The sequence below is a fragment of the Halichondria panicea genome, chromosome 11, assembly GCF_963675165.1.
Source record: "Halichondria panicea chromosome 11, odHalPani1.1, whole genome shotgun sequence".
In the NCBI taxonomy this organism is placed as follows: Eukaryota; Metazoa; Porifera; class Demospongiae; order Suberitida; family Halichondriidae; genus Halichondria; species Halichondria panicea.
The window spans coordinates 4,219,388-4,244,540 of NC_087387.1; the positions used below are offsets into that span (position 1 = coordinate 4,219,388).

Below are 25,153 nucleotides of genomic sequence, written 5' to 3' on the forward strand. Positions count from 1 at the left end.
GATTATCGTAAACTCTATACATACATTGTCAGACAGCGTTCACTCTATACGTACATAAATACAGAGTAGGATATGAACCCACCGTGTTTGGTAGGTCAACAATGGCTCCAGCAGTGATCAAATGGTGAGCGACATCTTTGTGTCCATTGAAGCTGGCTGTCCAGAGAGCAGTCCGTCCATCCTATTAATAGTACATAAAGTCACGTTTTAACGATCACATATCATTATTTTTGTAACTGACAGACGTGTAACCAATAATTTGTAGACACTGAAATGAAACAAAATTGTGTCTAGTAGCTAATGAAAGCACCGCAAGTGTTGATGCACCTCGTAGATGTGTCAAAGCTATACATAACATAAAGCTACTAGCTATATTGTCCTAATTAAACTCTTCAAGTTGCCCCAAGATTAGACGTTACATACGGTACTTTCAGTGGTCATGGGGGGATTATAGCTAAAATTGCATTTACTAAATAATTCTCACAATAAAAATCTCTTTTTAAATGGTTCGTACATGTCAGCCCCAGAACGATACGATCTACACAATTTAATGGGGGTATGCAGAAATCTGCACGTGAATCGGGCAAGACAGCAGATTGACAATTTTGCAAGTATTTGGCAGATAAATGGATAAGAGCTCTTATATACATACATTGCACAAACCAATTGCAAATGAAATTTTTTACTTACGAAAATAGCTATTCAAGTTACTTTTTGCTCCACGAAAATTACCAGCTAATTACGGCAATTAAAAAAAGGGGGTGCTGCAAAGATGTCAGAGTTCACAAGGGCTGCTGCTTCTGGCAGTGTACATTTTGCAGCTCTTTTTGACTATAGCGCCAATGCTAACTCGAATAGTGAGTAAAAATTAATGATGCTACAAAAGATTCTGAAGATGCGAGTCAAACCAGCCATAACTCGAGAAAGAAGCACATCAAAATCCAAAGGAACGTTGCTAGAAGCCTACTGTCTCATACAAGAGATTAGATTTCCCCGCATTGCTTGAGCAGTTACAACTGCAATACACACACAGACACTGACAGACCCATATGGCCAGCTTATAAATTCCCGTATTCCTCGTGGGGCTACACCTCGAGGCATACACACAGCTAATCCATCTTACCTCAGTTTGACAGTTAACATCACATGGTCCTAGAGAGGGAGTATCACCTTGGAGGAGATTGCCAGTGAGAAGATAACTAATCAGCTCAGAATTCCCAGAGAAAGCAGCATAATGAAGCATTGTCCACCCATTAGCTGTTTGCTCATTAACATCCACGGGCTGATGTTGCTGACTCTCGTACATTAGGTACTTTACAGTGTTTAAATCACCACCTCGACAAGATTTATGCAGTGGTGAAGATAGATAGTTGTCCAGAACAAGTGGGTCCACTTGCTGGGTGCCAACAAGATACGTCACAATGTTCAAGTGTCCATTGAAAGCAGCATGATGAAGAGGTGTTTCACCATTAATAGATTCAGTTGCTGCATTGACTAGCCTATCTTCAATCATGTACTTCAAACTTATTACATCACCAGTAGCTGCTGCAGTGTGAAGAGCCGTGTTGCCTTCTCTATTAACAGCTAGAGGACTGCAACGAAACACTTCAACTAGAAATCGTAGTTTAGTCCTTTCTCCATTAAACGCAGCAGAATGAACTTTTAAGCTTGCTACCTTCACCGAGGGAGGTGGTTCATTAGATTGTAGTTTCAGAGCACTCAAGTCTGCATTAAAATCTTGTAGCATCTCTTCATTTCCAGCACCAAAAGTGTCTACCTGTAGAAATATTGTTATAGTACGTGTCAGTGAAATAATCATGAGTTTACAGTAAAGCGGTATCAGTATGTCTTGGGTGCTAGTACGTTCGTATGTGTGTTTGAGAGATTGAAAAAAAAATCAATTTTGGGTGCATATCTGTCCGCTGAGACCTTGCTGACTCATATCATTTCAAAAATTCAAGATTTCTCAAACAGGAAGATGACTGATTTTCAGTCCATAGAATATATACATACCATGTTATTTGTAAATGTAGTGCAGTCCAACAAAATTGGTTTACCGTACTTATTCCAATTAAAGCAACCCTCCAAATATGCAACACCCTCGATCTTTTTCAATTTTCTGACCTCTAAAAGTAGCGACTGCAGCATTCACGTTATGTCGCGTCCTAAATAGAGGTAATCACAGCCTCGATTCCAGGCCGCAAGGATAGTAGCTAGAGTAACCTCCAATTAGATGTGACCCTCTATAAATATGCGACACCAGGACTTCAACATAATTTTTCAACCTCCAAAAAAAACGACCTTTGGCTTCGTAATTATTTAAAAAGTGTCGCTTTAAATCGAATAAGTACGGTAAATTTTGTCTTACGCTGTGTCTTATTAATGCTGAGAAGAAATATTCGTATTATAGCTAAACACCTTAGAGCAGTAGTTATAGTTAAATACATTGGAATAGCAACTGGGGGTAGCTAAATGTACGACCTTGAGAATCGGAAACGGTGGGTTAAAGATCTTTCACACGTCTAGCACATTCCCAGTTGCATATTTTAATAGCAGCCACATTATAGTTATAGTTATTATTGTAACTTGTTACAATATGTTGTGCTGTTGTGACTTAAAAAGTAAAAGAACAAAATAATTATAACATATATATAATTATTATCTCAGTTACACATATACAGGTTTAGAATTGTAGGAGAAATAATTTGTACAATTACTAAGTACATGTATGCTGTTTAGGCTTCAATTATACACTCTAGAATGCTAGTATGCACAATATTCGTTTGCTTACTGCATAGTTGATTTCTGCGCCATTTTGTGTTTAAGTTTTCCATGTGCTTTTTGGGATCACATGATCCTTTATTACCCGAGGCGCGCGTGGGCGGCCACGGGTATAGTAGTCGTTTGGTTTGTCTGTTTGTCTGTTTGTAATTTCTGGGTCTGCTCACCTAGCTGCCACAGCACTGCGTTTATAGCATGGATAGCCTTCACACAGTAAGTTACACAGAAGCTTGAACTTGCACGGTTGGCAGCTAGCTAGCTAACTACACGCGGCCTTTATTCGAGGCAACCTCCGTATTTACAGCTGAAGTGATCCAGTACCAAAAAAACAGTGGAAAAGAATAGAAAGCTAGAATTGTGACTTGTTTGTTGTCTATGACTGTTGGCTAGGCCACCTCTTTACCCCCAAGTACTTAATTAGGGGAGCATCATAATTATTAGAAACGCTTCATCATTATCTGATTAGCGAGGTTGCACCCCTCTAATTAATTAGAGGGGCTTCCTATCCATATTAACGGCCTTCAGTCATGGTACGGCTCACCCTCCAAGGAGCGTTGCGGTAATGGGTAGCTGTACTCATCACTTGCAGCAGTACCTAGAGTGACATATAACTTCGTAGTGGTAATGGTATCTAATTGGGCGCATGGCTTGCATGTTTATTACTTGACGTACAGTAGATTAAATGATGTTTAGGGTAGTTAAACAAGGTTAATCGATGTACTCCGCTTGCCCCGCCTACTGCATTATGTACTGCCCAGCATGCATCTACGCGCATGCGTAATTATCTCTACACCTACCTCGTGCTCGATTATAGCTACCTGAGCTTATAGCTGACTCTGGGATCCGACTCTATCCAAGAGTCATACTTCTCTGAGACTCCAGGCTTCTTTGCTGTGATCCTAGACTAGGACCTAGTTCACCTCATGTACAACTAAAACTCTGTTCTCAATGTTTCATGCCTCCAGTCTGGTTTAGTTTTATTGCTCCCGAGTTGCTGTGCTAGACAGCTCAGTCATACATCACTACATGCATGCACTGCATTATATCAATCTTCTGGTATCACTCTTCTGGTTTCTTTATAATCATGTCACCAGCCAAGGGTTTGCACTTCAGTGCTCTAGTTTTAGCTATTTATTGTTGTGATGCTCTTATCACGTGGATACTGTGTAAAACTGCAGGGGCTCCGCTGGGGTGTCGTGTTCTTTCAACCTGCATGGTGGTTATATTGTGTTGTATTGGTAGCTGGTTGAGAGAAGCCATAGACTATGCCCACACTTTTGGACCACTAAATATTTTTTGGTATTTTGGTTATTCGGCATTTTGTTAACAAACTTTTTGTATAGATATTGTGTGTCTGTGAATGGGTTAGTTTTATATTGGTAAATGCAAAATATTTTGGTTCTCTCCTTGCAGGCATTAAATAGATACCAGTGTGTGTGTGTGTGTGTGTGTAGACTGCTATACAGCTGCTCAAGGATCAATGATTAAGAAGTGCAAATAGGAGTTTCTACCGTATAGCGCGAAATTTTCGAGGCACTTATATTTCGTGGATTGGCCTGCACAATGTTCGCGGAATGACTGCTAACCGGAAGCCACGCCTTAAATCTTTGCACGTTATAGCAGGTAATTTAACAATTTTCGTGGACTTATTTTCGTGTAGAATTCTAACCCACGAAATCCGTGAAAATTAAGCCCCTCGAAAATTTCGCGCTATACGGTAGTCATGTTTTCTTGGATTTTAATTCTTGGATTTGCAAAATTTCTAATTTGTTTCGCCTACAAAAGTAAAACTTGTAATTTTGGAGTGTTGCTACTCTACTTATATATATATAGCGGTTAGCTCAGCACTATAGAACGCTAGCTATTGGTAGCTGCAAGATGCAAGGCTCTGCTGATGCATTTTGACTTTTGGCAGCATCAATCATGGTCAATCATTTCCTGTGCATGCAGTAAAAATTAATTAGCAATAGCTAGAGCTTTATGTTATGTAGCTTTGACACATCATCAGCGCTTATAGTCTCGAGTCCCCATATACAATTACCTCAGTAAGATATGATTTAATAGTCCGAGCTCCTCTCTTGCTTCTCACAATCCCAGAGTCAGAATTAGAAAGCTCTCCTTTTTTGTTGACTGTCGGGCCCTCTAAGAAACGGTGCATTTGGAACGTCTCTAAGTAATCAGTAGCAACAGATTTGTACTCAGAATGAAGAGTACTGGCCAATCCTTCATCAGAATCTGAGTGACCAGAAGTACAGTACAATAATACACTTAAGCTGGTCACGGCACTTATTTCTTGCCAAAATGGTAGGTTAAAATCGATTAACATAAGTTGACATTATACGCACGTATACAATATAGCCTTCCCCTAATCTCATAACACACACCATCAAGTCATGAATTATTTCAAATCATGGTAATTTTATTACGCATGTAAAATGATACCTCCATCAACAATACCACGACACAGGTTTTAAGTTACCTGAACTGGACCAGGATGTATTATCTCCTTCATCGGATCGACACTATTGGGAATAATGAGACATGCATGAATGATCGACACATTGGGACATGCATGAATATACATATCATGATACTTTTTTTTTACTCGCTGTATGAATGATAAAACACTAGCGGCTACATGTAATTAGACAAGACTAATCAATGTACATTAAAATTAATACCTCAGCTGGATAATGAACATCCCCACAGTGTAGCTGTAACACCCCTTGACTATGCAGAGCACGTTCTTGATCACTTGACAGTGGAAAGATGTCACTTGTTATGAAAGAGGGCAACAGAAATGTTAGCTCAATACAACCATCATCAATCTTGCAAAGTTTTAAAACACCATCGTTCAGGTTCAAGATGGAACTTAGATTCCATTCGAATAACTTCAGTCGACTCATTTCACAATTGTCGTACGAAGAATCAAGCTTTACAATCATAGTGACGGTATCTTCTCTGGAGTCTGAACTAATTTTCCCTTTCTCTAGTACACGCTTAGCATACCCGATAAACTTTGTTTTGTAGAGTTTCATGTTTTCTTTGTCCACATCCGTTCCAAATCGTTTAGTGATCAGCTCTACCATATCATAGTCAAAGAAAGAGAAATAATCAGCAATAATTTGCCAAACCTCCGCAATTGTTGAACATTGACAGAGTTTGTCTCTTTGATCTCTGAAAACACACTGATTTCTACTATCGAACACCTTATTTAAACAGTTAAACCCCATTAATCCAGCAACTAAGGAGTCTTTTGAAATTGTTCGAATTTCAAGCGATTGGCATAGTTGTGACACAAGATCACCGAACTGGATTTCCATTTTCATTGAAGATAATCTTAATTCTTTTATACGTGGAGGCATGAGAACAAGTTGACTGCTTGTACCTGCAGGAAAATAATATCGTGCAACTATCGTACATTATAGGCACAAAATTAATCCACACAAAATGAAGTTGCTTGCGTATCACATGATTGTACAATCTAATTATGTACGTGCACATAATTATGTATATAGAATGCTGTAACTAACACGGTATAATTACATGTATGATACGTACGATACACACTCTCCTTGCTACCAGCAGATAGCTAAGCATTGATAGACTAGTGTTAGTATTAATATAGCTTATACCGTCTGATGTCTCTCTTTCCTCGATGCTTTGAGTTATCTGTGTGTATAGATTAGATTTTGATTATATAAAAGATCATCATAATTATATACGTGCGTGTAATTATGGTGATTAAAAACGTTGAGCACCAGAGTGGAAAGTGTGTACGGGCGCAACTAGCACCTGGAGTAGTAAAAACTATTCTGTGGTACATAGATCTTCGAATAGGCGCCACGAAAATTCATGCTCAAGGGGATTTACCTCAACTTCTTGTCTCTCTTTATCTGTAAACATGTGTGCATTCAATGCATGCATGACGTAGGTATTTCAACGACAAAATTATTCAGTCACTCACTTGGAACTAAGATTTCTTCTATCTTCACAGCTAGATCATTTCTTGCCACTGTAGAGTGCCTGAGAGCAGTACACATACCTCCCCAAGTTAGAAGATCATCTGACTGCAGTCGACGAGCTAGGGCCTCACGCAAACACACATCATTGTCACCACGATACTTATCATGAAAGTTTGTTAAGTCGATATAGCTCAGCTTCAACGCAAGTCCCAGGTTGAACCAGTTCGGACTAGCACTCCTCACCTTCTCATACACCTCAAGTATGTCAGAGAGAGTCAGAACAGTATCTGCATGACAATGATAATTCTATAGTGAAATATACAGGAAGTACATACCCAGTCCAGGTCCAGGGTTTAGCTCTACATCTCCGGCCAATACCAGGAGAAGAGAGACGAAGACAAGTATTGCTCCTATTAAGATCAGGGTGAGGCCAATACAAATACTTGACAAGTAATTGCGGCTATGGTTAGTAGTGAATGTCACTGATTCTTTTTTCTTTTCAGGAACCACATCTTCATGACAGTTACTGGGAGGAGCTTTGTCTGTTGCATTATTTAGTACTGATTCAACGACACACTTATCACGATGGCTGGTGGTATCTTCAGCCTGGAGGGTGCTACACTGTGTCCGTAACGCCATTGTGACTATGATAGTAACATCACACTGTAGCTTCTGGTGAGCCAGGGAAGCTTTACGTGGCCGCCCTCCTCTTCCACCATTGAACAACCCAATACGAGCTCTCCACAACTCCACACCAATGCCCATTATGAAGAAGATCTAATAGAATAATAATAATAACACTTTAGAATAATAATAACACTTTAGTTCATTGTATGTTACGTATAATTATTATAATACATGTAACAGTGAGGATTATAACGGTCGGATATCGATCAAAAACTGATCAGTATATAGCTAGAAGACAGACTAGAGGCTCCAACGTTCAGTCACAAGTTGACTGGGAACATGGCTTGTGTTCGAAAAGTCATGTTTAATAAGATTTAAAACGAGAAATATCATGTGATCGATTAAAACCAGTGCATATGCTAGTGATAGAATTATAATAAGTCAGTGCTTGAAGGGATGGCCAAGAGTATAGCATCGAGTACAAGTACTTCAAGTGATAGCTCTAGCAAGAGACAATTTACTGCACGGTTATAGAGAAGGACTGCATATTTCAACTTCTTGACTGACCATATTTTTGTGCTACATGTATGGTCTGACATTTGTCAGTTCACTTAATAATCCTCACTGATGTACGTACCCCATGCATTTAATGGGAAATCAGCACACGTATAACAATTAAGTGACCGTGCAGAGGGAGACATTTCAAGTCATTCACAAGACAGAAACTAGCAAAATTCACCCGTTTTTTTCTCCGTAGAAGGATACTGTATTTACTTGATTAAACGTCCGGGCGTTTATTCTCTAGCAGTATCTGTAGAGGGGGTGTTTAAACGAGATGGGCACTTATTCGAAACGGGCGTTTATTGTTTAGTCTACTTCAAACTTTGCTCATCAGCAGTTATTATGCTCTTTTTGGCTGCTGCCACAGCTCTCAGCTTCAATCTTAAGTCGTATATAGGAGTGGTGTTTCTCCCTCTGTGTCCTCTCTGCCATCATAATTATATGCTGCCATTGTTTCAGCTGGTTCCACGTGCTAATTCAGCTCCACCCACAGTGCCACGCCCCATACATGGGCGATTATTTAAGAGTGGCGTAAAGACAGCTTTTATCATCGGCGTTTAAACGAGATGGGCGTTTAATCTAATCAAGGAAGGCGTTTAATCAAGTAAATACAGTATACATAATTACGATGAGTTTATATGAATAATGCGCTAAAATTCATTTTGCTTTTTTCTGGCTCCGTAAATGTAGGTGTACCGCAACTTTCAAAGCAAGTTGTTTAGCAAGGCCTCAGGTGATGAAACGCATTCCATATACTTTGAGAAAACGAAGGTCAAACTTCACCATAAATGATTGAGCGCAAACTTTTAATGAGCACAAGCCTCTACCGTACAAGTCTCAGAGGAATCTGGGTCGAAATGCAGACCTCAAATAAACAGTTCCCATTGCGTTTCCGTTGCAAGCAATTCTTATCACATGAAATAGGATGTGCATTCCATTGGCTCTGGCAACATTCTGCTACAGCACACGAAAATACTGCAAGAGTCTACAAACCTAACCCTAGCTCTACTTGACTTTGCCCCCGAGATACTAGGTCTGGCCCCCAGACTAGCAGTGCAGCAAGCCAGTACATCAAAATGTATACCCCAGCCGCAGAAGGCTAATTTTCCATATCTTGTATAATAGTTTTAAAGAATGCAATAAATTAATGGTCAAAGGTTGCAATTAAATCTTGGATTCAAGTTTGTCTAGGGTGCAATAGCTCAATCGATTTCTGTGAACTCAGTTTTAGCCATGTGGTGTTTTAGTTTTGACCCTAGCATTCCTCTTCTGGTCTCCCCTGCTATACGGACTGCTTGCGCATGCGCGAAATTATTGGATATTTTTTCCCATAAGATGTCCTATATAATATCACGAAAATATCCTGACACCATCCGCCGGTATCTGGCGGATCCGGATAACAACGTTCATGGTCAGTAAAACTATGAAGTCACAACGAACAAAGTAGATAGAAGGTTCAATTGAAGGTTTCTAGCATGACAGCTATACCCCTAGCCTGCTGCAACAGTGTGGTTGATAATGGAGTGAAAGCTGACAAGATTGAACAGGCCACGCCCATCAAATACTAACTTTGGTGAAACGTCTACTATACTACTGCTACTGACTCTATCCGAAAGAAAATAGCTGTACAACAAACCTACATCTCTGTCTCTAGCTTAGCTCTGTGTATGACTTTCAATACGTTTTAGCGCATGCGCAAGCAGTCGATACCAGGCCCACTCTTCGAGGAAGTGCGGCCTGGGATCGAGGCTAAATGAGTGCAACTCTCTACTGTAAAAGTCTCAGGAATCTGGGTCAAAATGCTGGACTATGCAGAAATTACAGTAGAGTCAAATAAACAGTTCCCGTTGCGTTTTCGTTGCAAGCAGCGTTCTCGTTTCTAAAAATCAAATCACAAATAGGATATGCATTCCATTGGCTCTGGCGACATTCTCTAAACCTAATCCTAGCTCTACTTGACTTGGCCCTCGAGATATTAGGTCTGGCCCCCAGACTAGATCTATCCAGTGCAGCAAGCCAATTAATACATCAAAAATGTATACCCCAGCCGCAGAAGGCTAATTTTCCATATCTTGTGGTTTCGAAGAATGCAATAAAAAGTCAAAGGTTGCAATTAAATCTTGGGTATCTTCTCTCAAGTTTGTCCGGGGTGCAATAGCTCAACTGATTTCTGTTGTGATGGATCAAGCCCAGGGGTGAACTCAGTTTTAGCCAAGCCACGTGGTGTTTTATCCTCTGGCTAGCCATGCCATGCGAACGTGCACATTCAAGCTTCTTGGCTTTTATTCGAAAATGAAGCCACTATTAAACTAATATCAACTTATTGTGTGAATGCTGCATCCAGTTGAGCAACAGACCATATATAATATAGCGTGTATATTTCAAGGGTACCTGCTAATTCAATATAGCATGCATGTATGCTGCAAGCATGCAGAAAGGTTGCTATTCCACGAACGGTCATTCCGCGAAAGTTTATACCCCCGCTAATACCATATTACTAGAATATTTTGCGGATGAAAAACCTTTACGAATGATCAGAAAAGTTGCGATCTGCGTTCTGGCAAGGTATTTACTAGGTTTTGCGATTGAATTGATCAACCCTCGCAAAGTTCGCATGTATAACGCAAGGCCGCCCACGCCCCTCGCGTTAATTATCCGCTATACGGTAAACTACGGTAGTACATCTGCGTATAATCACAAAGCCAGATTGATCGGAGGTCAACAATTATGTGGAGGGTGCTCTACGTAGTCTACTTGCCTCGTAAAAACATGTGAACTAGAATCGAGGCTAAGGTGTGGCTACATTTATACCTCCATTTAGGATGCGATATTATTGTCAACACAGCGCAGCTATAGCTGTCACTATTTTTAGAGGTCAAAAATTTTTTATTTCTATTTGGAGGGTTGCCTTTAATACTTAGAGGTTTAAACTCTTAGGGTAAGTCTAGATCTCTATATAATTATTTGAAGACACATGCACTTCTAGATTCATTTTTATGTCATCTGTTTGCTTCAACTCATATAATTATACTGCATGTACCTGTATGAACCTTCTCTTGTCTGTCTATAGCAATAGCAGTTTAAAAGAGTTGAGGGCCTGCCAACAACTCTCTCATGCTCAGTGACCATTAAATTGTGCATGTGGAGGAGGGGACTGTTTAATACAGTACAGTGTACACACAAGATGAGGAAGAGCTAAATTCCTGATTGCATACTTTGTTAATGTTATTCATGAATATCATTTTCCAAATAACTGAACGGGGTAAACAGAATACTAAGTCCACAAAATAAAAAGTTTGTAACTTCGACAGTCCAAGATGAAGGACCATCCCGATGGCCATCTTGTGCCAGGTGCTCTAAAAGGTCAAAGGTTTTAATTAAATCTTGGGTATTTTCTCTCAAGTTTGTCTGGGGGGCGATAGCTCAACTGATTTCTGTTGTGATGGATCAAGCCCAGGGGTGAACTCAGTTTTAGCCAAGCCACGTGGTGTTTTAACCTCTGGCTAGCCATGCCATGCGAATGTGCACATTCAAGCTTCTTGGCTTTTATTCGAAAATGAAACTAATATCATGCAACTTATTGTGTGAATGCTGCATCCAGGTAAGCAACAGACCATAATATAGCGTGTATATTTCAAGGGTACCTGCTAATTCAATATCGCATGCATGCATGCTGCAGAAAGGTTGCTATTCCACGAACGGACATTCGGCGAAAGTTTATACCCCCGCTAATACCATATTACTAGAATATTTTGCGATGAAAAACCTTTACGAAGGAGCAGAAAAGTTGACCTTTTGCGATCTAACTATCGCGTTCTGGCAAGGTATTTACTAGGTTTTGTGATTGAATTGATCAACCCTCGCAAAATTAGCATGTATAACGCGTGGCCGCCCAGGTCCCTCGCGTTAATTGTCCGCTAAAATACGGTAGTACATCTGCGTATAATTACAAAGCCAGATTGATCGGAGGTCGAACAATTATGTGGAGGGTGCTCTACGTAGTCTACTTGCCTCGTAAAAACATGTGAACTAGAATCGAGGCTAAGGTGTGGCTACATTTATACCACCTCCATTTAGATACTATTGTCAACACAGCGCAGCTATAGCTGTCACTATTTTTATATAGAGGTCAAACTTGCTATTTTTCTATTTGGAGGGTTGCCTTTAATACTTAGAGGTTTAAACTCTTAGGGTAAGTCTAGATCTCTATATAATTATTTGAAAACACACTTCTAGATTCATTTTTATGTCATCTGTTTGCTTCAACTCATATACTACTGTACCTGTATGAACCTTCTCTTCTCTTGTCTGTCTATAGCAATAGCAGTTTAAAGGAGTGAGGGCCTGCCAACAACTCTCTTGTGCTCAGTGACCATTAAAATAATTGTACATGTGGAGGAGGGCACAGTGTATACACAAGATGTATAATCTAAATTCCTGATTGCATACTTTGTTAATGTTATTCATGAATATCATTTTTCATAGAACAGTCACTGATAAAAAGTTTGATTTATTACTTGACAGTCCAAGGACTATCCCGATGGCCATCTTGTGCCGGGTGCTCTACACTGTAGATTGTGAGACTTGTTGAGTTGAACGTGACCAAACGAGAGAAGACACTTCTCATCCACCTTCCTCACAGTAGGGTCAACCACACTGACCTGAAGAGAGATCAAGAGTGCCTATGTATCAGTACACTCAAAATTGCAAATACACAATGCACAGTGTACATCAGCATGTACAATACATGCAGTGCATGTAAACACAGAGGTGTGGGGAGAGCAGTGAACAACCAATATCTAATGGATAGTGTTAATTACTGTTGAGAGGACGTCGCTCATAGCAAATAGTTTGCATGTTAGTCTGACAGTTGCTAGGCAAAACATTATGACACTGAATGAAAACACCAGCTGACTAGGCCACAGTTGCTGTACCTTGATTCTATTGTCAGTACTGAGAGGCACTTGGCGTTGCTCTGAGACCCAGAGTTACTTCTGGTGCTCTTGAAAATGTGAGTGTAGGTGATGGTGTTTGTCTTTGCCCCTCCCAGCATGGCAGTGCGAGTGTTGTGTACTGTGGCCACTGGTCTCACGATGATGCCGACTGACTGGTCTGCTCCCAGGGAGCTCACAAACTCCTCCCTCAGAGACACACCACTCATCGTCGACTGTGGAGGGGAGAAACATACATTTACAGTAGACTTTCATTAATCCGGTCACCCTTGGGACCATGCAGCTTGGCCGGAATAGCGAGGTGGCTGTATTTCGGGAAATAGCCGCGGCTTAAAAACGACTTTACCTTGAATCTAATGACTAATTTTGCGGTTTTTGTCTCGAGGATAATGAAGGATAATAAATCGTCCTGTTCTGTAATTCAATTTTATTTGCTAAACCACACCCAAAACGTCATATCCGGCCGTAATACATGTATAAAATTACATTGAAAACCTTGTTTGGGACAGCCAGCACTGGCTGGTATACGGAATAGCGAGTGCATGGCCGTACCTAGGGTGAGTTTTGTGCAGTAAACATAATTATAGCTAGCATTCCGTGCCAAGCCAAATGGTCGGTATATGAGATGGCCGTACTTTAGAGAGCGGGAATCTACTGTATATACTAGCATCTACTCTTGATACTAGATATATACAAGAGACACAAATAAGTTAATTTGTTATAGCTATACGATCGTCGACTGTGGAGAGAAGAAACAAATTGCGTACTATAGATGTACGTATGGGACAAAAGAAATAAATGAGTTAAAGTAATGAAGCTATAATATAATATACGATCCTAGCCACAAGTTATCTATTACCTGGTCACCTACTTGAAGCTGTACATGAGAGTGCTAGCGGATTGTAAAAACAAAATAGCTCGCTGTAAGCAGATAAAAATAACTAAATAGCTCATCTAGTAAGTGAAATATTGCATGTTCACCTTAGTGATAAAGTTGTTATCCAGGAAGACGTTGGCTGGTCCAGCCAGGATGGTGTAGGGTGAGGAGTTGGTGGCCTTGGCTTGCAGGAAGGAGTGAGGGTAGAGTTGAGGAACAGAGCTGTATGTCAGCTCAGGGACCAGGTCAACCAGAGCTATCAGCACCTGTGTACAGTAGGTACCAATCCAGTGTTGTTGATATATACATTATCTGCTTTTAGTGTGGAAACAGAGTGTGCGGGGAAACTATTTTAGAAAGTTACTTCAGGCCACCAATATACGTCGTGATTTGACTGTACTTACAATGCATACAGCTACGATTCCAAATGCTATACATGTACATCATACACAACCGGCCACCTTGTGCTCAGTACTGTCAGCTGGATGGTTGTGCTCATACGTTGTGTAGAACAATCCAGCAGTCACCTGTTAAAGTAAAATTAATGTTGCAGGCTGGTTTAGAAATTGTTCCATGCAGGAGAGACTATAGGCTTCCAGATCTACTTGATCATTACTGTAGTCCTATAAATTGGCATGAGTCATGTATAGTCTAGTTTTAATGAGCAGAGGGGGAATAAGCTCCTCCCTTTGGATTCGACCCTGTCTAGGTGGGGTCGAGAATAATTATACCATATAGTAGGTAATTTTCTATGTCCAAATGTTCGCATGAACTACCAAATTTAAATATTTGGTATTATAAAAATATTCCTACAGCTAAGAATGGCGATGTGCGTACATAGAACCTACTGCGCATTAATTTTCGGATGATGCCCACAATAAAATGTCCACCATATACAAATAACCCGCTATACGGTAGTCTCAGAGAAGCTCCTTTTATAACATCCAGCTAGATCACAAAGCTGACTCAATTATTTATCAACTACAGTACCAAATATTTGGAACAGCTTCAAAACCTCACTAATTAATAATCGTCAGTGTACCTTAGCTACAGCAACCTCCAAAAGATCGATCCTTTTCCCCTGATGACTCTACACAGCTTGCTCTAGCCAGTGACAGAGGAGCCATAACTCATCCAAACTCTTCATCATCAGAGCTGTTGCAATAGGAATCTTCCTGTGCGTATGGTGGGAACACAAGTGAACTACATGCATATAATAACAAAATAATGAACAAAACTAAACAACTAAATAATAAGCCTTGGATTTGAACAATGAGTCTTTTTTGCACATGTATCTATACGCAGTGCTATCATAAGACTCACATTAATTGCTTGGGAAATGTGGTACCGTAAGCAGGTAATTTTCGTCGATGCAAGTTTTTGTACGAACGACACATCGTATTTTAATTTAATTTTTGTATGGCTCAGGATAGTGACGTTGCGGTAGAATAACTGCGTAGTTTTAATTTGTTTGATGCTCTTTAAACGAACATTTCCACCATACAAGCCGCTATACGGTAACACTCGGTAATGAATACAGTGCCTCACATACGTACCATCACTCAATCAGATTGTGCAGTTACAGTTGGCCAAAATAGGACAATGATTTTGCTGAGGTATAACAGAACGTCAAATTATAAAGAGTTCACACACTAAGATAATATTATGTGAAGGTAAAAGGATGAGAAGCTGGCTCAACATAGTGCACAAACAACATACAGTACACCAGTCCACACCTTGATGCGTTTAAGCTCCTCTTTACTTCCAGTGGTTGTTAGTTCATCATTGGAGCTCTCCTTTGACGAGTATATCACATCAGTGATCACAGCCTTGCCCTGTAGCTCCCTGTGGAGAAAGTGAATTTTATAATTAGTCAAACAACCTCATGCAAATGATAGAAGCCATTTGGTGAGGTCTACTTTCATTGTAGTTTATAGCTAAGGCATTGGCCATCCGCAAAAAACTTTGCCATGCACCATACCATAGAAGTGTATATAATTAATGACCACCCCCTATATATAATTATAGGCTATAAGTAGCAAGCCAGACTCTGGATCGAAACTACCGTATAAGCTCTATTTAAGGCGCAACATTAAAATAATTACGCTGGCTGTATTCAGAGGTGGAAAATTAGTTTTGAGGTTGGATGGCATTTTTTAAAGGGCCGCCTTCTAATTGCGTAAAAACACAGCTTTTCCAACCTCCTAATACGGCCACCTTTACCAGCGTAATTATTTTAATGTGGCGCCTTAAATAGAACTTATACGGTACCCTGTAAGCTCATGTGTAATCAAAAACCAACCCAACCGCTAGATTTAGACACTGCACAACTTCAACTCGTTGTATTGCACTCACAGAACACAAGATACCCACAACTAAACACACACCTGACAGAGTTCTGGTACATGGTCGACACTAGTCTGTCAGGTCAGAGGAGCCGAGTTAAGTTGAAAAATACGGCCTGGTATTGATTGTATCTGGGCGTGGTAGGAACCCATTCTCTCCAGTAGATCTAGCAAGATGAACTGACAACCTCTCTTGACCGTCGGCACGATCTTGGTAGACTACCACCATAGATGATACAGTACTGTATCATCTATGCTACCACAGAGTCGATGGGCAAGTCTCACTTTAGTCTCGATCATCTGAACACCTGAAGTATCTCTAGATCGATGCTATTACAAGTCCAATGGCTAATATAATATGATACTGGTATCACAGTTTACTGAGAGGAGGTTTCACTGCAACAGGTGAGTCCTGTGAGTTCTGTGAGTTGGAGTGAATGTGATTCTTAAGAATTTGGTAAAGATCACTTCTGACAAAATCGTCATCTTAGTCTAAGTCGTAGAGTCTTTGGACCCCGCTAGCGCTCTGCACATGTGGGTCAGCTGTGTATATCTAGTATGGAGTCAAGCTGGCCTCCTCAAGCTCAGTCAGTGGATCAGAGGTATTCCAGATGCAATTCAGTTGTGTAGACCATGCAGAATGTTTCTAAGAACACAACATTTATGGCTCTTTCAAAAATGTACATATCAAGTCCCCCATGCCGGATCAGTTTGTGAATTTGCATTCTTGTCGCTACCGTACTTATTCGATTTAAATGAAGCCAGAGGTTGTTTCGTTTGGAGGTTGAAGAATTGTGTGAAGTCCTGGTGTCGCATATTTAGAGGGTTGCATCTAGCGACCTGGAATTGAGGCTATGGTTTGATCTCTATTTATAGGACACGACATAAAAAAATTATTGTCAACGCAGCAGTCGCTACTTTTTAGAGTGCCTAAGATCGAGGGTATCGCATATTTGGAGGGTCGCCTTAAATCGAATAAGTATGGTAAGCCTCTTTCCAAGGCCGAGTGTTTTCTTTATTGTTGTGCTAGTGCCAGTACAAATACACGCATAAAGGGAAAAATTTGGCGAATAAGCCATTTGAACCAAATTCTACTATTTCAATTACGTATGTACGCCGCTTAAATTTCATCCATGTCCAACAATGCCATCACGATATATAGTAAATTTGGTGTAGAATCCGCCAAATCACTCGCCAAATTTCCCCTTATACAGTTTTTGTGCTACGTATAATTATACCATCTTTCTTCTAATTACAGCGCCACTAAAAATTAATTATGATTTTCTAGTGGCGCACAAATAGAACATGAAAAACTGTAATTCCAGTTTGGCGCTTAGCAATATAGAACGTAGAGTACTAGTAGCTGTTTCCATGAGGCTATCATAGATCAGTTGTACGTAGCACCTCGATTAAAGGCCGCGGTATAACTAATTACCTAAGCACCAGCAAAAGTAAAAGTTACTTGGCGCTCAATTGGATAATTATTTTGTGAACTTGGCACTTCTATTAGAGTGGTGCTGTAATTAGAAGAAAGACGGTACTACCGTACTCACCCGAAACTACGCCCCCCCCCCCTTTTTTTGCAGAACTCTTATTTGGGGGGGCTTAACTGTTTCATAAAGTGTGGATGTGGAGCCCAAGAGGAAGGCACTGGCTGCAGCTAATGCTGAGCTGGCAGCAGCACAGGAGAAACTCTCCAAGATAAAGGGAAAATAAAGGGAGACAAGTTGATCATTGACAACTACTTTAGTGTGTGCTTACTTACAATGTATGTATAATATGTAATTATATTATAGCCACTAGAATGAATGTGGGTGTATACATTTATCCTCACTGTAGGATTTAGATGACAACCTGGCTGAGCTGACGAAAGAGTTTGAAGAGGCAACTTCTGCAAAGCTGAGATGTCAGCAACAGGCCGAAGCCACTGCCAGCACTATCTCACTAGCTAACAGGTGCGTACATTTTTGAAAGCACTGCGGATGCTGATGCCTCGGTGGATGTGTCAAAGCAATCTAAATCCCACTAAAAAGCGATGTAAAATTGTTTACTGCTCAGCTTTCCTTTTGTATTAAATTCGTTCTCTTTGTTGCTGTACATTGTTTTATAGTGTGGGCCTAAAGGTTATTGTTCCCTCCCTCTCTACAGACTGGTCGGTGGTCTTGCCTCAGAGAAAGTGCGATGAGCGGAGTCTATTGAGAAGTTTAAACAAGAGGCGATGACATTGGCTGGTGACGTGCTCCTAACGTTATCCTATCTGTCGTATGTAGGCTGTTTTGGACGCAACTATCGTACTTATCTACTGGAGACAAAATGGATGAGTGCCTCAAGACTATACAGGTACGTGTGTTGTGTGAGTGTCAGTATGGTCAAGTATGTTCACATTGGATTGGATAGCCTGCCATTCCTATGACTGAGGATCTGGATGTCCTCTTCCTGCTCACTGATGGTGCCACAATCGCTCGTTGGAACAATGAAAAGCTGCCCAGTGATCGAATGTCTGTCGAGAATGCCACTATCCTCACAAATGCAGAGCGCTGGCCACTCATGATTGATCCCCAGCTACAAGGCATATCAAATGGATCAAGACACGAGAGGGGGATCAATTGCAGATTGTCCGACTTGGACAGAAGGGGTACGTAAGAAAGTTTTAAGATTGCTAGACTATAGTGTGACATACCATATAAAGAGGCATTCCAATAAGTTAACTGACTTTGTTTTGTTTTCGAAATCCCACTACAACTAGTGTGAATACCCAATCAGTTGAGCTTTCTTATGTGTATTCCTAACCAGCTACCTGGATACCATTGAGCGAGCTGTGAGCAATGGTGACTGTCTCCTACTAGAGAATATTGGTGAGTCAGTGGACCCAGTGTTGGACCCTCTACTGGGACGACTCACTATCAAGTAGGGCAAGTATATCAAGATAGGTGACAAGGAGATTGAATGTCATCCTAACTTTAGGCTCATTCTACAAGTGAGAGCACAAGATCACTTAACAGTGTAAACTAGTTACCGTAACAAAACATGTTATCATTTCACTTTCGTACGTGCACCCGTTTGTTCGAATTTTTCTGAAGATAATCAATGCTAGTTTTTGTATTTACGCTTCTAGTTCTAGTGTGAGAGTAAATGTGAGGATGCTGAGAATTAATGCCTTGCATGGTGTCATTGTGCGCATGCGCAAGCGAGGTATAGTGTGTGTGTCTGTCTGTTTGTCTGGCTGCTCACTGACCAATGAAGTGCAAGCAAGGGCTTATAAAGAGAAGGGTCAGGGCCCTTGGTACAATTAAGAGAAGTGCTATAGGCTTTAGGAATGTTTTCTTATATCAATTTGGATTTTCAGCTGAAAAAGTGAGAAAAGAGCTGAAAAAAGCTGCACCTGCAGCAAGCCAGTGGATTTTGAACTCCTTTTTAGCAACTATCATGTCGATCATTTCCCATGATGCATGCAGTATAAATGTTGCAGGCAAATGTTCAGGTGGAGGCATCAGCACCGGTGGTGCTCTTATTACTAGAATATTTTGAGAGTATCAAACATGCTTATGTGAACTTTGCGAGTGGTACAGTAGATTATCGGCCCCCCATTATCCGGAACCTCAATTATCGGCCTGGCAATTTTTCTGAAAATCTGCTATACAGTATGCGCATTAGAGGACACACGTCCCTTGATGCGCATACTGTATAGCAGATTATTTTCGAGGCACTAAATTTTCCACGGATTAATTACCCAAATGATAACATTTCGAGGATTTTATTTTCGGAGAATAGTGGTTCAAATGACACACCCCTACTGTAGAGAGGTTCCAATACCAGATGTAAACCAATTTTCGAGGCACTAACTTTTTGTTTTTCTGGGTCAATCCTCGAAAACTCGAAAATATCGTACCTCGAAAATAACCAGCTAGGCCTGTCTATGGATAATCGAGGTTTTACTCTAATGGTTTCGCTAATATAAGATTGTGAGATTAAGATATACTGTCAAAACATGAACTTTTTATTTGTTTCCCCACACCAAAGACCAAATTGGCCAATCCTCACTACAAGCCTGAGATGCAGGCCCAGGCCACACTCATCAATTTCACTGTGACCAAGGACGGACTGGAGGAGCAGTTACTGGCTGAGGTGGTTGCCACTGAGAGACCTGATCTCGAGAGAACTAAGGTGTGACACGTTAACATGTTGTATGTAAAATAGATTTTAGCACGTAATAATTCAAACTACATCATGTAATATTATGCAACGATGATGGGTCGTTTTGTATGAAGCCAAGATGTACAGCTACACTCAAATTGCGTATAGATCGATTAACAGCACTGTATGCCCTTTTAATCGTGAATGGCACTCTTGCGTTTAGTGGTTTGGACAGCATTTAATTCACACATCCGTTGTTTATTTAAAAGCCCCTAACTTATTATTTACTATTTCTCTTTTGTGCCTATTATTACTGTGTGTTGCTGTTTTGTATATATACTCAGGCGGAGTTGACAAAGCAGCAGAACGACTTTAAGATCAAGCTCAAAGAGTTAGAGGACTCTCTGCTTTCTCGTCTATCTTCTGCTGGAGGTAACTTCCTTGGTGATACGGCACTTGTGGAGAACCTGGAGACCACTAAGAGGACTGCTGCTGAAATAGAGCAAAAGGTATAGTGCTACATTCTCATACGTACTGTCGAAAGCGTAGTCTACCATGTGCATTACAACAGATAAAAGGCTGTGGTTTATTGACTCTAATTTAGTTTATAAACTAACCTTCCTCTATTGTTTTTAAACATGGGATTGTAGCAAACGTCTTCTTGTGTGTGTGTAGGTTGCTGAAGCTAAGGTGACAGAGAAGAAGATCAACAAGGCGAGAGAGAACTACCGACCAGCTGCAGCCAGAGCCTCACTTCTTTACTTCATACTTAATGATCTAAATAAAATCAACCCTCTCTACCAGTTCTCACTCAAGGTACTTGCACACAGGTCTTTCTAAGCAGTTGTATATACAGTATGACACATTGTACGTGCTATGCATAGCCTAGTTCAATTTACTTTGCGCTCGTTGCTTGCAAGCTTTGTGAAGTCCTGTTCTTTTTACGCTTTTCTCTACTTCCATTACAGACATTCAGTGTGGTATTTCATAAAGCTATTGAGAGAGCTGAGGAATCTGATGATGTTAAGCAGAGAATACTGAACCTCATTGACAGTATTACGTACTCTGTGTTTGTGTACACCACCAGAGGCCTATTTGAGAGGGACAAGCTCACCTTCACCTCTCAAGTCACATTCCAGGTACAAAGATGATCATGTATTAGAGGTTTCAAGGCTAGGCTTAATATCTTTATAGTATAAGCATTCCTTGTAAAGTTTATTCATGTACCTACATATACAATCTTGTGCATAATTATTATAGCGTAAAATAATACCGTACTGTATGCAGGTGCTTTTGATGAACCATCAGATTGATCCTTTAGAGCTGGACTTCCTCCTGCGATTTCCTGCAGTCCCCAATGTGACCAGCCCCGTCGACTTTCTCTCTAACTTCTGCTGGGGAGGAATCAAGGCTCTGTCAAACTTGGAACAGTTTAAGAACCTCGACAGGGACATTGAGGTGTGTACGCTGTCTACCTGCATGTTGTTTAATGTTGTGTGGTACCTTTATTTAGCAAAGCCAGTTTACTACAACCAGCAGCTTTATACGTATGTAGTCTTCCCCCCGGAGAAAATAATTATAAGCAGGAGGATTTAAAAGCGGCTAAGCCATCCAGGAGGGTGGAGCTGGAGGGGAATGTTCCCCCTACGACCCCACCATAGGAGATCATTTTTGGCATAGAAGGCATAGAATTTCATATACACATTTGAATTGAGCTGCACTAGGTATAAAAAGGCTAGCTACCAGGATTCTGTTTTGACAGTCCTTTCTGTATGCTAAGGACCACACCTACTTTGTGTGGTAAAGGGGGACGCATTGCCCAACTTTCCTGCTTTAGGAGAAGCACTGATTTATGATTTTAAGCTCTCTACATTTCACACACAAAACTACATGTATGTACCGTATTTACTTGATTAAACACCCATCTCGTTTAAACACCCATGGTAAAAGCTGTCTTTCTCAATAAATGCCCCTCTTAAATAATCTCCCATGTATGGGGCGTGAAACTGTGGGTGGAGCTGAATTAGCACATGGAACCGCTGAAACAATGGCAGCGCATAGAATAACCGTTTATGATGGCAGAGAGGACACAGAGGGAGAAACACCACTCCTACGACTTAAGATTGAAGCTGAGAGCTGTGGTAGCAGCCAAAAAGAGCATAATATAACTGCTGATGAGCAAGAGTTTGAGTAGACAAAACAATAAACGCCCGTTTCGAATAAGCGCCCATCTCGTTTAAACACCCCCTCTACAGATGCTGCTAGGAAATAAACGCCCGGACGTTTAATCAATTAAATACGGTATGTAACTTTGTGTTATAGTACAGATCAGACGATAAGTTTAATGCTAATCACTCGCGAGGTCCCCGCGAACACTCTGAGTAAGGTGCCAGTCATCTCAACCATAGTTTTGTCTGAGGTATATTCCTCGCCATTTCTTGAGTTCTTGAGGCTTCTTGTGTTAGCTTGCAGAGTGGTCAACACTATAACTATGGTTTTTCTTTCTGACTGAGTGAGCACTGCAGCCGTATACACAAAGAAGAGCTATGTCTTTGCAGTTAAGACTTCAGACTTTCACAACTTGCACAAGGGCAATATCGTGACCTCGTGAGCACACAAATTTCACTCGAGTAAACTTTCGTCTGATCTGTACTGTACACTACGAATGAGGGACATGGGGCATGTTGAACAAGTCCTGTCTGGCTTTGTGTATTGTCTACCATCTATTATATTCTCTCATTCATTTTAGGGTTCTGCCAAACGTTGGAAGAAGTTTGTGGATAGTGAGTGTCCAGAGAAAGAGAAGTACCCTCAGGAGTGGAAGAATAAGAATTCCCTACAGAAACTCTGTATGATGCGGGCATTAAGGCCTGACAGAATGACCTACGCTGTCACGTAAGCTTCGTTTTCTGGCAACTAAAACTTAATTATTATGCCATTATACTATGCCTGGTAGTTAGACATACAGTCAATGCATGTCTAAACTAGTGAGATTTGATAAGGAAGCATAGAAATTTTGGATTGGACCATAAGACATTGAGTGTTAGCCTAAAGAGTTTTAATTGAACATACAAAATACTGATTTTTAGCCCAGTTTGTTCTTCTCTGACAGCGCCAAACATTTATTTTCCACCTTCACCACAGATTGTATGTTGAGGAGCAACTTGGTCACCGGTATATTGAGAAGCGAACCATCCCATTCGAGGTGTCCTACGAAGAGACTAGGCCTGCCACACCTGTGTTCTTCGTGCTCAGTCCTGGGGTGAACCCGCTTAAAGATGTGGAGGCTGTTGGGAGGAAGCTCGGGTTCACTCTAGACAATGGCAACTTCCACAATGTCTCCCTCGGGCAGATGAGGGGATAATCATGAGAAGCCCAATATTTGCATACCATGCATTAAAGTGATTTACAGAATCTGAGCTACGATGCAGGGCTCGCGCTAAAAATATTAGAATGACTGTCAACATGTCAGTCCAATTAATGTTTTGATCTGACAACATGTAATTTTGCTCTGACATGCAAGGCTATACAATTTCTATATTCAAAATCATGCACACAAGTCATTGGTTCTTGTGCATGAGGCTGGCAGCATGATCTTCGAAGTTGGACTCTCGAATATTCCTTGAGCCATCAATAAACTCGTTCAAGTTTCTTAGGCCTGATAGCTTATCATGAAACGTTGTAGAGAAAGACCCACCAGCCAAAGAGAGAGAGAGACCATTCAGCCAGAGAGAGATAATAAACTAAGAACTTCAGAGACAGTTCGCTTGCTCTCAGCTAGCTAACTACATTCAATGTACAGCCATGAGGCAATTTGTAATTCTTGGTCATTTTCACTGATCCATTTATCCACACTTCTTGTTCTGAGCTACAAGAACTCTGATAAGGGCTCTTACTAGTGCTAGAATAGCTAACCCCGGCCTATATAGCGATCTCTGGCTAGCTCTAGCTCTACATGTATGCTCCGACAAAATGTCTGACTAACACGTGCAATGATCGGACACGTGCACATAATGACCGGATTTTGTCAGGTGTCAGACTGTAATTTCGAGCCCTGATGCCGATGGCATAGAGTTCTTTCTGCATAAAGTCTTTTTATGTTACTTCGCTTACATAATTATGCCTTGGTGCGCATGTGCAAGCGAGTTATACGGTAGTGTGTTTGTCTGCCTGTCTGTCTGTGGAGACTGCTACAGCTGCTCAAGGACCAATCAAGTGCAAGTAAGAGTTTCTATAGGCTTCTTGGATTTTAATTTGTGGATTTGCAAAATAATACTTCGTTCTCTAGTTTTGCTTACTTGGAATGGCATTGAAGCCTTTTCAGAAGAGTGCGTAGCAAAACTTGTTCACTGAGTGTTGCTAATCTACTTAGTCATTAGCTCTGCACTAGAACGCTAGCTAGCAAGAGTGAGAAGAGAGCTGCAAGGCTCTGCTCTTCTGATGCAGCCATTGATTTTAGTCTAGAACTTTTGGCATCGATCGTTTTTAACAACAATCATGGCCGATCATTACCCACTCTTCAGTTTCCCTGTGATTCTGGATTCTTCCTGCTTGCAGCAAAATTAATTAATGTAAAATCTTCATAATGTGTGTATAAAAGCTATTAGTAGCTTTATGTTATGTAGCTTTGGCATCTCCGAGGCATCAGCACCAGGTGCTTTCATTATGTCAGTATTTACATGTATGTGGCCGGGAGATTCAATTAATTTTGATTTTAGGGCCAAGAGATAGTCGCTGAAAATGCTCTGGACATAGCATCAAAGGAAGGACACTGGGTTATCCTGCAGGTATGTTCAGATCTTTCGTTGGTTTTACAAAATATTCGTAAGGCAATTTTAATGGTGTTGCTGCTATGCATGCTTAAATGGAAAATTGCAAATGGAGGAAATCTATAATTATGTTTATGCCATC

At 40.7% G+C, this 25,153-nt stretch overlaps 2 protein-coding genes and 2 pseudogenes across 2 annotated transcripts in view; 2 read left to right on the forward strand and 2 right to left on the reverse strand.

The window, feature by feature from the left end:
* Positions 1-16,582, reverse strand: part of LOC135344349 (ankyrin repeat domain-containing protein 17-like) — an 87,237-nt gene extending 70,655 nt beyond the window's left edge. The window contains exons 1-16 of the mRNA XM_064541555.1: positions 16,151-16,582; positions 15,500-15,608; positions 14,806-14,938; positions 14,225-14,290; positions 13,868-14,029; positions 12,869-13,101; positions 12,218-12,595; positions 7,082-7,523; positions 6,749-7,033; positions 6,655-6,677; positions 6,417-6,453; positions 5,463-6,169; positions 5,261-5,303; positions 4,823-5,016; positions 1,124-1,777; positions 83-181 (exon numbers count right to left, since the gene is read on the reverse strand). Of these exons, the coding sequence (XP_064397625.1) occupies positions 83-181; positions 1,124-1,777; positions 4,823-5,016; positions 5,261-5,303; positions 5,463-6,169; positions 6,417-6,453; positions 6,655-6,677; positions 6,749-7,033; positions 7,082-7,511 (2,472 nt within the window). The 5' untranslated portion in view covers positions 7,512-7,523; positions 12,218-12,595; positions 12,869-13,101; ... (3 more) ...; positions 15,500-15,608; positions 16,151-16,582. The remainder of the gene's footprint in view (positions 1-82; positions 182-1,123; positions 1,778-4,822; positions 5,017-5,260; positions 5,304-5,462; positions 6,170-6,416; positions 6,454-6,654; positions 6,678-6,748; positions 7,034-7,081; positions 7,524-12,217; positions 12,596-12,868; positions 13,102-13,867; positions 14,030-14,224; positions 14,291-14,805; positions 14,939-15,499; positions 15,609-16,150) is intronic.
* The window catches only part of LOC135344351 (dynein beta chain, ciliary-like), a 161,637-nt pseudogene that overhangs the window by 112,346 nt on the left and 24,138 nt on the right, over positions 1-25,153 (forward strand).
* The window catches only part of LOC135344345 (ankyrin repeat domain-containing protein 17-like), a 137,483-nt gene that overhangs the window by 128 nt on the left and 112,202 nt on the right, over positions 1-25,153 (reverse strand). The gene's annotated exons all lie outside the window — the stretch shown is intronic.
* LOC135344355 (dynein beta chain, ciliary-like) lies at positions 16,600-24,944 on the forward strand (annotated as a pseudogene).